We start from the raw sequence: 15,316 nt of genomic DNA on the forward strand, positions 1-15,316 counted from the left end.
AGAAATTGAAATTTATGGAAAATTCCAAAAAATCTGAAAGTGTATGTATTTTGGCACCAATTTCATAATGTATGAGAAAAATCAGAATTTGAGTATAATGTATGGATTTACAGCCAATTAACTTTTTTTTTATTCACGAAAATATATCCTAATTTTTTCTTATCATTTATGGAATCACGACTTTTTAATTTATAGAACTTATTTTTGTGGACTTCTACGAAAATAGTTCTTAATTTGTTATTTTTATTTGCGAAAATATATCTTAACTGTTTTTTATTATTCATGGAACTATAACTTTTAATTCGTAGAACTCACTTTTTTGTGTGGATGGATGGATTATTTTTTAACTTTTTTTTTGAGATAGGATTATTTTAAAAATTAAATAGTGGTTTCGATTATTTTATGGCGACCGGAAAAAAAAAATACTTGTTCCAGAAGTAGTAGGCACGAAATAAGCACCGCCATCGCCAAGTCCAAATCAATCTTGTTCACCAAGCAAGTACCTAGCATAAAACTCAGGCTCTGCTTCAAACGCGGACTTCGAAAATCAAAATAGAAGTAGCCAAGGATTTGTATTTGGGTTCTTTAGCATTCATCTGAAAGTTCGATCGAGTTGGTATGTCCCGTTGGTTGTATTCTTGCCGGACAAAAAACAAATTGCTATGTGTTTGGTTAAATCTTTGTGTGGATTTTTATGGATTGATTTCTCCCTTTTCAGGTACTGCTTTTTTGGGAGCCGGGATTGTTTTGTTGTGGATTTTTTCGCATAGTTTGAAATGGTAATTCCTTGCGCCTCTTCTGCAATTTGCCTGCGAATTTAAGCTTTGGTGGGGGCGGGGGGGATGCATTCTCTCTGTTAGTCTATTGCAGGAAAGGTTTGAGATTGGGGATTTGGGTGTTAAAATTTCAATCTTTAATGCGGATATTGTGATTTTGCAACTTCGTATTTTGATTTTGGGGTGCTGCTTCGAGATTTCAAGCGCTTTGTTGAGGTGTGGTAAATGGTGGTTGGACTGTGCATAAGTTGTGGGCTAGTAACTGATGCTTATTGCATTGAATTTACCCATTTATGAGCTCGATTTCCTTAATTCATTGTCCCTTGAGCTAATTTCACTTATTCATATCCAATTGAAAGGGTAGGATTGGAGAAATACTATTAAAAATACTCAACCATGAAAGGAAAATGAACTAAAGTTTTTTATTTCTTGGTCGAAAATGAAGAATAAATGAGAAGTTTTACCTATCTGAACTAGCTTGTTGCATTTCTCAACTTGGATAAGCTGGTTGAGCTCTTCTCAAAGCAAGGAATGAGCATGAACACATATCTGTCTACGTGGCTTGGTTACTATATACATTGCTTTGTTCCGTTCAATGCAAAAGTTGCTCTTGTTTTGGTGCAAACATTGCAAAACTTAGGCTAATTTACAAGGTTCATTACTTGTTTATACTCAATTTTCAAACTTAAGTCCTTTTCTTCCCCCATCCCCTGCTTGCAGGCGGCAACATCTGTAGCAGTAGTAGGTGTCGCAGTTGGAACCGGTGCTCTGGGTGCTAGATACTTGTTAAGGGCATTTCAAGCATTGAAATCTAACCCACGGGCCCGTAAATTTTACTATGGAGGATTTCAACAAGCCATGAACAGGCGAGAGGCTGCATTGATTCTTGGAGTGAGGTAAAGTGTTTCATCTCTAGATCGTGAAGCTTGATCGAGTCATCCTGAATGTGATCTTTATATCTGATATTCGACTCTGATCCGTGTAGGGAGCACGTCGCCCTAGAGAAGATCAAAGAGGCTCATAGAAGAGTGATGGTAGCAAACCACCCTGATGCTGGGGGCAGCCATTACCTTGCTTCAAAGATCAATGAAGCCAAAGATATCTTATTGAAGAAATCCAAAGCCTCGGATTCTGCATTCTGATGAAAATTGCTTGTAGTTTGTAGCATTCTTTCAGCAGCTGCGATCTGTGATGCGATTTTTTGGTATCGATTTTAGGATGGACTCTTTACTTGTCTTTGGTGTTTGGTTTTTATTTCTGTGTTTGCTCATTAATTAAAGTGATGAACATGATTAATGGTAGCTGATTTGATTGCTAAACATATGATTCGGCAAAATAACCCAAGGGTTGGAATTGCTTATTGAAACCTAGAAGAATGAAAGAATAGTAAAATATATATATGCAATCATTCTAGCTTCTTCATGTATTTGTGTACAAACTAGGACGACAAGGCATTAAAGGGTTTATCATGATTGGTCCCAAAGCATCAAAATCGTTGTCGGGGATTATCCTACATTCATGACAATGCATTGTAAGGCAATTTCATGTTTACAGCTTTGGTGTGATTCTCCTTTCTTCTACAGTTTTGCTTGTGTTAATCAATTATATACAGCTCGGTTGTCGATGCCACCAGTTGAAAGGGTAACATCATTTGTTTTTGTTTATTACTTCTCCTCTCTTGCATTTGCTTTCATCATCTATTTGAAACAGATGGCTGCAGTACCTAAAATGAAGCTGATACGAGCTCTCCCCATTCCCCAAATCAAACCATAATACTGTTTAAACTATTAAGATTGTGATCTTGGTATGCATGAAAGCAGGGGAGCTCAAGAAAGACTGTAAAAGAGGATTTAGTTTTTTCTTTTCTGCATCTTTTCATCCTGCAGTATGGGACTATATTCTAGGGGTTATGGCCAAAAAATACGCCAACTTTGAAAAAAGTTGTAATTTTCACCTCAACTTTAAGTAAAAAAATATATGAATTTATATTTTAGTTGCAATTTTCACTTGAAGTTGACTTACACTAAAATTAGAGCTTAGTTGGCAGTCGTAAGTTCACCTAATGTTGGTCTAACTTCTGATGATGAGGAGTATTTAGAAGTTTGGATGTTTAAAAAAGCAAAAATTAATATATTCAATTTAATTTTGACTGTCAACCAAATTCTTGCCGAAAGTCAAACTGAGGTAAAAATTGCAAATAAAACATAAATTCATGTACTATTATTTGGCTTAATTAAAAATTCACATAAAATTTACATTTTTTCCCCAAAATTTATGTATTTTTTAGATTCTATTAAGTTGAAGATATATATGAAGCGAACAGCGGCAGAGCTCAGACATGAAGAAGTAGAGTAGTACGCCGATCCTCCAAAGGCAACTCAAGTCAATTGGTCTTTCTGTAAGCCAAAATGACGATTGCGTTAAACTACATGACTTTGGTTTCTCAAACGAATCCACTCGTTTCGTTATAGTATGTGGTCACTTTATATTGTTTTTATGGTCATATGAAATGATTTTTATACAAATTATTTTTTTAACTAATTATTCAAATTAAAGTGGTAGTACTTCTCAAATGATACTAGCAAAAAAAGTGCATGTTAGATGTGTAACCAATGTTGTTTCATTTGATAAAAGTAAAAAATTAAGTCATTCTTGATATTTATTACATTTAATTTTTTAAATTAGAAATTTGGTTTATTTGATTCTTTAAAATAATACTCAATAAATTAATATTAATAAACTCTATAAAATAATAAATTTATCTCGTACCAACTTGTATCAGTTCAAAAATCATCAATTTAATAAAATAATAAAATAATATTTTTTTAGAGCACGCCTTTATAAATATATAGGTCTCGTTAATATTATAAATTAATAATTATTAAAATCTTACAATTATGAATATTATGGTAACTTGTTAAACTATGAAGATATTGTTGAATCATCTTCAGCATGATCATTATTAGGATTTTCAGTAGTATCATGCACAGTGAAATGATTGATATACACATTTATTTAATTTAAATGTATATCTCATTTGTTTTTAAACATTATAACTTGACTTAAAATTATAATTTTTAAAATTAAGGAAACACTTTATATGTTAATAAATTATTAATTTATCGATATATTTTATATCTCTCTAAATTAATAAAACACTTAGGTCCCAAAGTTATTAATTTATATAGGTTTTACTGTATTTTTTAATAAATCTAGCATTCATACTGAATTTTCAAACACCTACATATCAAGATATGATATAAAAAAAAAAAAAAGATATGATATCATTATATAAAATTTAAATAGTTAAACTCTATAAGATCTTTATCTTTTTTAAAATTCTAAAAAGAGATCAGAATATATATATATATATATATATATATATATATATAGGGAAGGGCTAAAATAAGAGCATTTTTTAAGATATAAAATAAAAATCATTTCCAGCCCTTAGATCATCAAGATCTACGGTTGATTCGTAATCCTGTTGGATAAATTTATGGTCCTGAGTTCGAATCCCAAAGGTAGCAAAAATTTAATTTTCACAATTCATACCTTTATACATCGAATTCATACGTGTTCTACATAAAATTCATACATTAAAAATTGCTCTTATTTCATATTTTAAGATGTGCTCTCACGGTAGCCCACCCCTATATATATATATATATATCACGTAGATTTTGAATAAGGTAATGTAATTAATGAATATTTTTGTGTATTTTAATATCTAATAAACTAATATATTTTTTGAATATATAATACTGATGAGTTCATAAACAATTCTCATAATAAAAGCTAGATAATCATGGATAAAACAGTAAACTGATAGAGATTTTATTGATGGACAAGAGTTCCCAATACAAGTAAAGAGTTAGAATGACTAAATCTCCCTCTTTCCATGTACAAGAGCCCCATTTATAGGTGACTAATTGGGCCTAACTTTAAAGCTCACAAAACAGAGAAATAAGGCCCAAGTCGGTGATATGGCTGAATTCGGCAAGGCTGGAGTCCTGCAAAGTTGAAGCTGGCAAAGCTGAATCTGGCAAGGCTGAACTCAGCAAGGCTGCAGTCTGGCAAAGCTGAAGCTGGCGAAGCTGAATCTGGCAAGGCTGAACTCAAACTCGGCAAGGCTGGATTCCGGCAAAGCTGGAGGCCAAAGTTTGCATTTCCACAGGTGATCCGACTAAAGGTGGGATTTTCATGGTATACAACGCCGATGCATATTTTACACCCCATCAAATACTTCGTTTACATAATTACCCTTAAACATAAATATGTAATAAGGATATTATAGGCAATCTATATTTTGTGCCCTATACATTTTTTATATTAGTATAAATTAATCTCAACTACTTTCGTCAATTAAATATTAATTTTTATATAATTTTTATAGGCAATACCCTTTTATATAAATTTTCATTATATTAAAGTTTAGAAAATGTCGATGTGAAATTGGAGATTTTAGAAAAATATGTAATTTGACGTAGAATATGATGGAGGATTGATGTGTCCTATTTGTTGTTAATCATATATATACAAGATTTATTAATTTTGTACAAGGTCTGGGCATTGAATTTTTTCGGTTATTGGGTATACTAGATTAGTGATTAAATTAACTCAAATATTATAAAATATAATTTTATTGATATAAATATATAATTTAATATTTGAAAGGTTTAATCATTTATTTAGTTTTATTATCAACGTTTCAATCTTGCATTGCATGCTCGTCTCCTTTTGCAAAAAGGTGAGTCGCCCAAGGTTGGTGAGGAAGTCAAAAATGAGTTGCAAGATCTTAATTTGGAATGCCTCCGCCTTGGCAGGTGATTCCTCTCGGAACTCAGGTTTTGTGGTGAGAGTGATATGTTACATGCGAAATCGAAAGCGGGAATTTTGAAAATAAGAGAATGGACGTTGTTATTTAACCATTACAAAGAAACAGCGTCGTTGTCGTAAGTGTGGCTACGGATCTATTATCTCCCAAATGAGGTTATTACTGGATCTCGCGCTGTAGGTGTCCCGATAAAGATTGATGGCGCGACTTTTCAGGGAGCTGTGGGTCATTTTGCTCGTCAAGATGGACGTAACAAAAGGTATAGTCTATAACTTAACTGTCAATAGAGGTCCTGTCTCGTTTGATATAGAGTTTGTTTACGAGAATTTACCTTACTTTTGTGGTATTTGCAGGAAAGTGGGACATTCTTCGGATAAATGTCGCAAGAAGATTTAGGAGAAGAATAAAAGCATAGCTGGTCCTATGACTGTTTATAGGCCGGAGTAGAAGAATGCCGCTAGCAAGAAGTTTGAGGAGGAAAAAAAAAAAAAGCTTAGCTGGTCCGACGGAGCAGCCTATTCAGCAAGCAAAGCAACAGTTCACTTGGAAAGAGACTGAGAAAAAGGAGGTGCTGGTTAAAAACTCATTTGAAGTTCTTGGGAGGATGACAGTTGCGAGGAGATAGATGTTGTTGGTGGTGATGAGGTTCCGAATGGGATGATGGATAGAAATTATTTATAAGTCCTCGGTTGCAAAGAGATGGACGGGATTTTAATGCTAAATTCGGCCAGGACAAGAATGCGGGTTTGTTCGGCAAGGTTGGTGCTAAGGATCCTGGGAAAAGGTGGTGAGGAGGTTCTGGTCGGATGCGGATGAGGAGGTTGACGAGGGAGACGTGGCCTTTGTGGGAACTACTACTATTCTTTGTTCAGCAGAGAACTCTAAAGAGATTATTCCTCAGAATAATATGGATGAAACGTAATTTGTGGCGGCTGTTTCGAATTTAGTGGAGTGGGTTAAAGAGAAGGAACTTCAGTCGGCCTCTAAACAATTAGAAGCCAAAAAATTTCAGGAGAAGATGGATGTCGTTGTTCAACTTTCAGAGCGGAGAATTCTGCGTTCTAACGTGAAATCTTCTAACTTGGACGTCTCTATCAAAGATAATCAGCCTTAACCCAAGGTGAAAGGAAGAGCACCTGCTGGCAATGAAGCGGGGAAAGGTTGACAGAAACAGGTTTTGAAGCCGGGTGTTGATAAGGAGCAGAAACCGGGTATCGAAATTGTCAAAGAATAGCTCAATCTGGCGCATGCGGTGGGAAGGAAACCCAGAGATTTTGTTATTGAAGCTAATGCTAGTCCTCATATGCGTACTATGACTAATATGGCGACTAAGAACTGGGCTGACGAGGTTGAAAATGAGGAGGAATCCTCATTAGATGCGGATAATTCTCAATAAATATTCTTTCCTGGAATGTTAGAGGACTTAATGAAGAGACTTGTAAGGTCCTCTATGATCATTGTTCTAGATATTCTCCTATGCTTTTGGGCATTATTGAGCCAAAGGCGGCTTTTTCTAGAATTCCCCTCAATTTCTGGAATTCTATTAATGTGGTTCTCGTGCATCAAAATTCCCGTGTGGACATAAGTTCTAATATTTGGATTTTTGCTGCTCCTCAACTGGTGGTTTCCATGATTTTCTCTTCTAGTCAAACGGTGATTATTGACTGTGTTTGGCGTAATCGCATGTTCCGTGCTGATTTTGTCCATGGCGATTGTTCGTTGGTGAAACGTCGTAGTCTCTGGATTGATCTTTTATCTCATGTTGTTCACAGCACTTTATTGGGGATTTCAATGCGGTTAAAGATGCACATGAGCGCAGAAGCAATCGTCTTCCGAACTCCTCTTATTGCAGAGAGTTCTGTGATTTTATTGCTGCTACGGGTTTCATTAAGTCGACTACGTCTGGCTTGTATTTTACTTGGTGTGGTCGAATACATCTTCCCAGTCATGTGGAATCGGTTTTAGATCACTGTCTTTTCTCTAGAAGGTTTGCTTCTTTGTGGGATTCACTTAACACTCTTGTTCTTCCTCGTCTGGCCTCGGATCATTCTCCTCTCATCTTACAATGCCAGGAGGGAAGTAGACATCGTCGTCGCAACTTCAGATTTTTAGAGATGTGGCTGCTTCATCTGGAGTTTAAAGATTTTTTACAAGAATCCTGGTGTGCTCCTACGAACACTATTTGTCCCATGTACTCGATCATGTTGAAGCTTAAGCGGCTTCGGGCGGCACTTAAAGTTTGGAATAAACATGTTTCCGGTAATGTGGATGATGGCATTTTGCAGCTGCAGCCGTCTCTGGAGGGGATTCAGCTTCGCATTGCTGAAAATGGGTATTCGGATTTGCTTTTTGATGAGGAGGTCTCTGTGCAGGCTAGGCTTGGCTCCCTGCTTGCTCGGAAAAATTCTTTAATGCAGCAGAAAAGTCGTATTCGTTGGCTGAATGATGGGGACAAAAATACGAGTTTTTTTCGTAACTTTTTAAAGATGCGGCGTAAACAACTGGTGTTGTCTCATCAATAAATTGATGGTGTTGTTTCCTTTGATCAGGATGTTATTGCAACGCACATTGTGGATTATTTTTTGAATTTATTCTCGGAAACTACGCCGTCTCCGGTTACGGTCCAGGAGATTCAAAAAATTGTGACGGCAAAGGTCACTGATAGGCATAATGCTCTTTTGACTAGTATTCATTTGGATGAAGAAATCAAAGCTGTTGTGTTTGATTTGGCTGGGGACAGCGCTGCTGGGTCCAATGGCTTTTCTGGTATCTTTTTTCAGCATTGTTGGGACATTATTCAGAAGGATATTATCCTTGCGGTGCGGACTTTCTTTTTGAGAAACTATCTTCCTCAAGGCTTGAACTCGAACACGTTGATAAGAAATATGTCGTGGAGACTGTGGCGGATCTGAGGCCTATTATTATTTTCAATTTCTTCTTCAAGATTCTGTAAAAAATTATGGCGACTAGACTGGGTTCGGGGCGGTTGATTTTATGACACATAATCACTTTGGTTTTATTCGTGGACGTCTGATTCATGATTGCATTATGCTGGATTTTGAAGGGGTCAATTGTATGAAGCGGTCGTGTCAAGGTAGAAACATGGCCTGTAAAGTGGATATTAAAAAAGCTTTCGACACCATGAGCTGGAAGTTTATTATGTGTGCATTGAATGCTATGGGTTTTGAGCAAACCTTCTTAGGCTGGCTTTCCACCATTTTTTCGTCGGCCCGTTTGTCCATTCTTTACAATGGACAGCTGTGTGGTTATTTCCCCTGTTCCTGTGGGGTGAGGCAGGGCGATCCCTTTTCGCCTATTATTTTTGGCATTGCGGAAAATGTTTTGAATAATCTGATTTTGAATGCGGTGGACTCTGGAAAAATTTGGCCTATGAAATGAATCGTAATCACTTATTCCCCGCTCATCTTCTGTATGCAGATGATATTCTTATTTTTTATAAAGCGACTACTAAGAATGCTCGTGCTCTCCGTGATATTTTTCAGCATTATGGTGCTATGTCTGGACAGAATTGTAGTCACAAGAAATCGCATATTTTCTTTGCTAAGGGTGTCACTCCTTGTTATCAACGGCAGATTGCTCGCATTCTGGGCTTTTCGTTGAGTAAGTTCCCTACTGTTTATTTGGGAACGCCTCTGTTTGTTGGGCGTCCTAGAGCTATACATCTTGTTGCTGTGGAGGATCGTATTATTAATAAATTATCCCGTTGGAATGGGTTGTTACTTTTCATGGCTGGTTGGATTTGTCTGGTAAAGTCGGTCATTCAGAGCTCTCTGGTACATACGATGATGGTTTACAGTTAGCCGCGTAAGCTTATTAAGGAGTTGGATACTGCTTGTCGGAATTTTATTTGGTCTGGGGATATCAGGAAAAGACCTTCTCATTCTGTCAGTTGGGAGCGTGTTTGTGGTTGACTCATCCAAAAACACCTAGCGGATGGACTCGAATTTAAACGAGGTCGTCCTAGGGCGGTAAGGTGACTCAAGTCGTCTCTCAAGGAAGGCTTAGCAGGGCTTCAATTGTGCTACTCACAGGAAACAGGAAAGAAAACCTAAACACTCTAATCAGAAGCTGGGTCTGGCACTCTCTCCGATTAACTAGCGCGTAATTAAATAAAGCTTGTAATTATCTAATGCAGAATCAACAGAAAGCATATAAATCTATCTAGGCGGAATGAGAAGGAAGCAGATTAAGAACGCAGGAAACTAAGAAACTTAGGGTTTTAACTAGCAATCTAGAAAGCATTAGATAAATCAATCAATCATAAACAACGATTATCTAGGCGAGATTAAAGAACAACGATTCATCAATTGAACATGGAACAACGATTATCTAAGCAATGCAATAACGAGAAAGCTTGTAAAGATTAACTAATCAAAATGAAGAACTTACAATCGATCCAATGAAATCAACGATCTAGCGGAATCCACAAGTATCTAGAATGTTTCTATCTATCTAAACTATGGGAAAAAACATAAAATCGCAGGTGGAGGCTGCTGGGGGCGGAAGTGTGAAATAAAACCCTCAAAATCGGATTTTATAGCAATTTCCGTAACTGCCAGATCTGCACAGGGGCGGCGGCCGCCGTGAGACGGCGGCGCCGTGGACGGCGGCCGCCGTGAGACGGCGCCGCCGTGATGCCCCTTCGCGGTTTCCTCCAAAAATTGTACGGCCCGCGCCGTGGGGCCGCGGCCGGCGTCTGGACGGCGGCCGCCGTGAGACGGCGGCGCCGTGGACGGCGGCCGCCGTGACACGGCGGCGCCGTGGTCCGTCTTCGCAGATTGCTCCCAAGGTTGCACGGCCTGCGCCGTGGGGCCGCGGCCGCCGTCTCCACGGCGGCCGCCGCCTGGCGGCGGCGGCCGTGAGCCTGACTCCAAAACATGCTCGAAACAATACCAAAACGCTCGGCAATTCGCGAATCCTGCACGCGACAATAGTACATCCAAAAAGATCATCAAGCACGTGAAATATAGAGCAAAAAGGTACGAAACGAGCTCGAATGCACAGCAGGAAAACTCATAAAATCATCACGAAATAGGGCTAAACAACCCCCCCCACACTTAAATCCTTGCTTGTCCTCAAGCAACAATCACAACATTGACAGAAAATCCACAAGCGATTCTCCTCACCAAGCAAACACAAACCAATCCAAGTCCTTCAAGAAATCAATGTCCCCAATCAGATGTTCAAAGTTAAGGTTTAAAAATGCAACAACAAGGTGATACAACTCAATCCGATCAGACCCGATTCTCCGCTAGGGGTGAATTTCCTAATGCAATTTCCTTTACAATCATAACTCATTCCTTTTTCACATTCGTTCATTTTTTCACAATTTTTTTTTTTTTTTTTTTTTTTTTTTTTTTTTTTTTTTTTTGGGTCAAGTTATTTTCGCTCTTAATAGATGGGCCATAATTCACGAGATTGAACTTTTGGAGGTGATCCAAAATATTCTCGTGTGGTTTCCCATGCTCATAATGAAACCATTAGAGGAGCAGAGACCCAAAGCTATCAGAACTCAACAACCAACCAAACAATTCAGCACAGAGAAAGATATTAGGAAATTGTACTGAAAACACTCCCCCTAGCATCTACCGGACAAATCACGTCAAGAGTTGCTCAACAGGGTGTTGCACCAAAACCTTAAGCTAATTACACCATGTTGGGAACAAATCAATCATGACAGACAAGGACAACAAACAACACAAACACAATCCAGAATCGCCATTGAATCACTATCAACATGCGATGCACTTAAAAACAAGCAAGAAGATCACAAGGTAAGGGGACCATTCGCCCCAACACAAGAAAGCCCAAGAACACAACAGGAAAACACCCACAGGATTTACAAATACCAACAAGCGCCCCCCCACACTTAAAATCCGGCACTGTCCTCAGTGCAAACAAAAAGAGGGGTGAAAGAGGAAACTTCCCTAAATACCGATCAAGTGGTGAGTCTGTAGTGTCCCACAATGTCTGCCTCTCTCTCATCCATAGAGCAAGCAGTCTCCAACGCAACAACCTGCACCAAACAACAGAAACAACAAAACACAACATAAACAAAACGAAAGAAAAACGACACAAGGAAAAGCAAGCAAACATGGGTTGCCTCCCATGCAGTGCTAGATTTTAAGTCGCCAGCCCGACTAAGAGAACCCCTTAACCAAAATCCGATTGGAGCTTCAGCTGCCTTAGCGCCCTTGTAAGCACATCTTCTTGAATTGCAGCTGCGGGTCCTCCACATGAGTCCTCCATACTCATATCCTTGAATGGCCCTCTATCCACGCATCCAACGAGATTGGGTAACCCAACCTCATTCAACTTCTCTTCCAATAGCAAAGCACACAGAAATCCTTGCTCTATATCATCTTCCTCTTGCAGCTTATCCCGAAATTCCTGCTCAAAGTCAGCCTCATCCTGCAAGTTAGCAAGGAATTCCTCCACAATCTCGTCCTCCTCCTGCAACTTATTAAGGGATTCCTGCACAATACAATCCTCATCCAAGGCGTCAAATGTTTCAACATACGAGCATATTTGAATTAAGGGGGTGGGGGTAGCAGGTTTTTTATCAAAAACAGAAAATGTTACCGCTCTACCTGCCCCTACCATACTTACAGTCCCCGTACCCACATCGATGCGAGTATGGGTGGTAGCCATAAAGGGCCGGCCAAGTAGCACGAGATGCCCATTCTCGCTTCTAATCCCTTTTCCCACATCTAGGACGACAAAATCAGCCAACACTCTAATTCCCCTCACAACCACCTCAACATCTACGACAAGGCCCCGTGGACTACTAATAGAGCCGTCAGCTAGCTCTATCTTCAAATTCGTGCCTTTCAGCCTTTTATTACCCAATTTTTCAAAAATATCAAACGGCATCAAATTAACTGCCGCGCCCAAATCAAGCATTCCAAACACCTTTTCAACCCCACCTAAGCTAATATCAAAAATAAAGCTACCTGGATCTCCTTGCTTGGGTGGTGGTTGGTCTAGTGCAACAGTGACAGGTGGCAATGGCTCACTGGGGCATTGGGTAGCCTTGATTGCTTGCACGGTTTTGCTTCTCCATTTCCCATCGGTTATTGGGGCATTTTCCTCGATCACCGCCACGGCATGAGCTTGATGCGGCTGTTGGTCCTGATTTGGGAACCTCCCCGTTGGCTGTTCTTGCTGCAGCTGAGTCAAGGCTCCTGTTAATTGCCCAACTGTGGTCTCGAGGCGCTTGATAGTAGCACTCTGAGACTCCATGTTTTGTTTGGTCATCTCCATAAAGGACTGCATGGTGTCCTCGAGAGACGGTTTCTGCGGTTGAGCTTGCTTCTGAAACTGTTGAGGAGCATTCTGGTATTGCTGCTGCTGAAAATTCCCTTGTTGCATAGGGAACTGTTGATACTGCTGATACTGCGGGGGCTGCTGCTGCTGATAAGCTTGAGTGTAGTTCTGCTGCTGAGCTCTCCAACCCGAATTGGAGCTTTGTTGCCCTTGATTAAAGATAGGCCTCTGTTCAAATTGAGGCCTCCCCGGATAGCTCTGAGCAGCATAGACCTCTGCTTCTCCTTCAGGTGTGAACCCCCCCATGCGATGGCACGCGTTGGTTCCATGACCAAAATCGCCACAAATTCCACATCCTTCTGCTGGTGGCGCGTGAACTGGTGGGGCTTCTGCCTGGTTCATCTTGAGGTGCTGAACTTGCCTCATCAATTCTGCTACTTGCTTCTGAAGCTCATTGTTGGGAGCTACTGCATTGGCTTCAACCCTCCTTCCTCTAGCTGATTTCTGTTGAGAACTCGCTGCAAGTGTGTTGAAAATCTCCTTGAGCTCATCAGCTGTCTTCCGGGCAATGTTGCCCCCTGCTGTACTGTCCACCATAAACTGTGCCGTCTGAATCAATCCGTCATAGAAGAACTGCATCAACATGACAGGTGAAAATTGGTGCTGTGGGCACTGGCGGAGGAGCTCTTGGAATCTCTCCCAAGCCTCGTGGAAAGGCTCGTCAGCTCCTTGCATGAAGTTCATTATTTGGCTCCTAATCTCTTGAGTCTTGTGATTAGGGTAGTACTTGAGCATGAACTTCTCACTTGCCTCTCCCCATGTGGTGATGGAGTTCGGCGGCAAGGACAATAACCACGTTCTCGCCCGATCCTTGAGTGCATAAGGTAAGCACTTGAGTCTCAACTGATCCTCGGTGAGCTCCAGCAGTGGGAAGGTCTGCACTTGGGTGCAGAAATCACGGATGAACTGCAAGGCGTCCTCACTGGGCATTCCATAAAAGAGCGGCAGCAGGTTTGAATCGTTGGGCTTCAGATTGTAATTTCGGACCGCCGTGGGAAGCACTATAGCTGATGTGCTAGTGGTCCCAATAACCGGCCTGGAAAAATCTCCCATGTACTGAACATTCTGCTCCGCCATTGCTTCTTGGTCAGGATTGGGCCAAGCTTCTTCTTCTTTTTCAGAATGCACTGAAAGTGTCTCCTCAAAAACTTCCAGAATGGGATTGGAAGCAATTCTCTCTTCACAATTTTTCTCTCGAAACTGTGATTCCACAAAACTTCTCGAACTGGACTCGGACTCCTTCTCCAGGCTTGAAAGAACCTCCCGAGGTCGATGAATGTTGTCGTAGTAAGGTGCAAGCTTTCTCTTCAAGCTTCTACGTCCTTGCATACACAACACGAACAAACAAATCAAACGCACCGGAGGGAGAAAATAACCGAGTCAAAAGAAATAAACAAAAATAAACACGGAAAACAATGCAACACAATCAAATGCCTAAAGCCCTCCCCGGCAACGGCGCCAAAATTTGGCTCATCCAAAAACACCTAGCGGATGGACTCGAATTTAAACGAGGTCGTCCTAGGGCGGTAAGGTGACTCAAGTCGTCTCTCAAGGAAGGCTTAGCAGGGCTTCAATTGTGCTACTCACAGGAAACAGGAAAGAAAACCTAAACACTCTAATCAGAAGCTGGGTCTGGCACTCTCTCCGATTAACTAGCGCGTAATTAAATAAAGCTTGTAATTATCTAATGCAGAATCAACAGAAAGCATATAAATCTATCTAGGCGGAATGAGAAGGAAGCAGATTAAGAACGCAGGAAACTAAGAAACTTAGGGTTTTAACTAGCAATCTAGAAAGCATTAGATAAATCAATCAATCATAAACAACGATTATCTAGGCGAGATTAAAGAACAACGATTCATCAATTGAACATGGAACAACGATTATCTAAGCAATGCAATAACGAGAAAGCTTGTAAAGATTAACTAATCAAAATGAAGAACTTACAATCGATCCAATGAAATCAACGATCTAGCGGAATCCACAAGTATCTAGAATGTTTCTATCTATCTAAACTATGGGAAAAAACATAAAATCGCAGGTGGAGGCTGCTGGGGGCGGAAGTGTGAAATAAAACCCTCAAAATCGGATTTTATAGCAATTTCCGTAACTGCCAGATCTGCACAGGGGCGGCGGCCGCCGTGAGACGGCGGCGCCGTGGACGGCGGCCGCCGTGAGACGGCGCCGCCGTGATGCCCCTTCGCGGTTTCCTCCAAAAATTGTACGGCCCGCGCCGTGGGGCCGCGGCCGGCGTCTGGACGGCGGCCGCCGTGAGACGGCGGCGCCGTGGACGGCGGCCGCCGTGACACGGCGGCGCCGTGGTCCGTCTTCGCAGATTGCTCCCAAGGTTGCACGG

At 40.3% G+C, this 15,316-nt stretch overlaps 1 protein-coding gene across 1 annotated transcript; it reads left to right on the top strand.

Annotated features, from left to right (window-relative positions):
* The first annotated feature begins 330 nt into the window (after positions 1–330).
* Positions 331–2,095, top strand: LOC131019588 (mitochondrial import inner membrane translocase subunit TIM14-2-like). Its single transcript, XM_057948166.1, has 4 exons — positions 331–616; positions 719–779; positions 1,497–1,672; positions 1,762–2,095. Exons 2-4 carry the CDS (start codon positions 777–779, stop codon positions 1,916–1,918), a joined length of 336 nt encoding a protein of 111 aa, XP_057804149.1. The 5' UTR covers positions 331–616; positions 719–776; the 3' UTR covers positions 1,919–2,095.
* The last annotated feature ends 13,221 nt before the right edge of the window (positions 2,096–15,316 follow it).

This window comes from Salvia miltiorrhiza, chromosome 4, assembly GCF_028751815.1.
Source record: "Salvia miltiorrhiza cultivar Shanhuang (shh) chromosome 4, IMPLAD_Smil_shh, whole genome shotgun sequence".
In the NCBI taxonomy this organism is placed as follows: domain Eukaryota; kingdom Viridiplantae; phylum Streptophyta; class Magnoliopsida; order Lamiales; family Lamiaceae; genus Salvia; species Salvia miltiorrhiza.

Bases quoted from the DNA above. Each gene is read 5' to 3' on its own strand.
- LOC131019588 (XM_057948166.1), top strand. The intron at 1,673-1,761 runs GTAAAGTGTTTC...TGATCCGTGTAG, and splicing joins GCATTGATTCTTGGAGTGAG to GGAGCACGTCGCCCTAGAGA.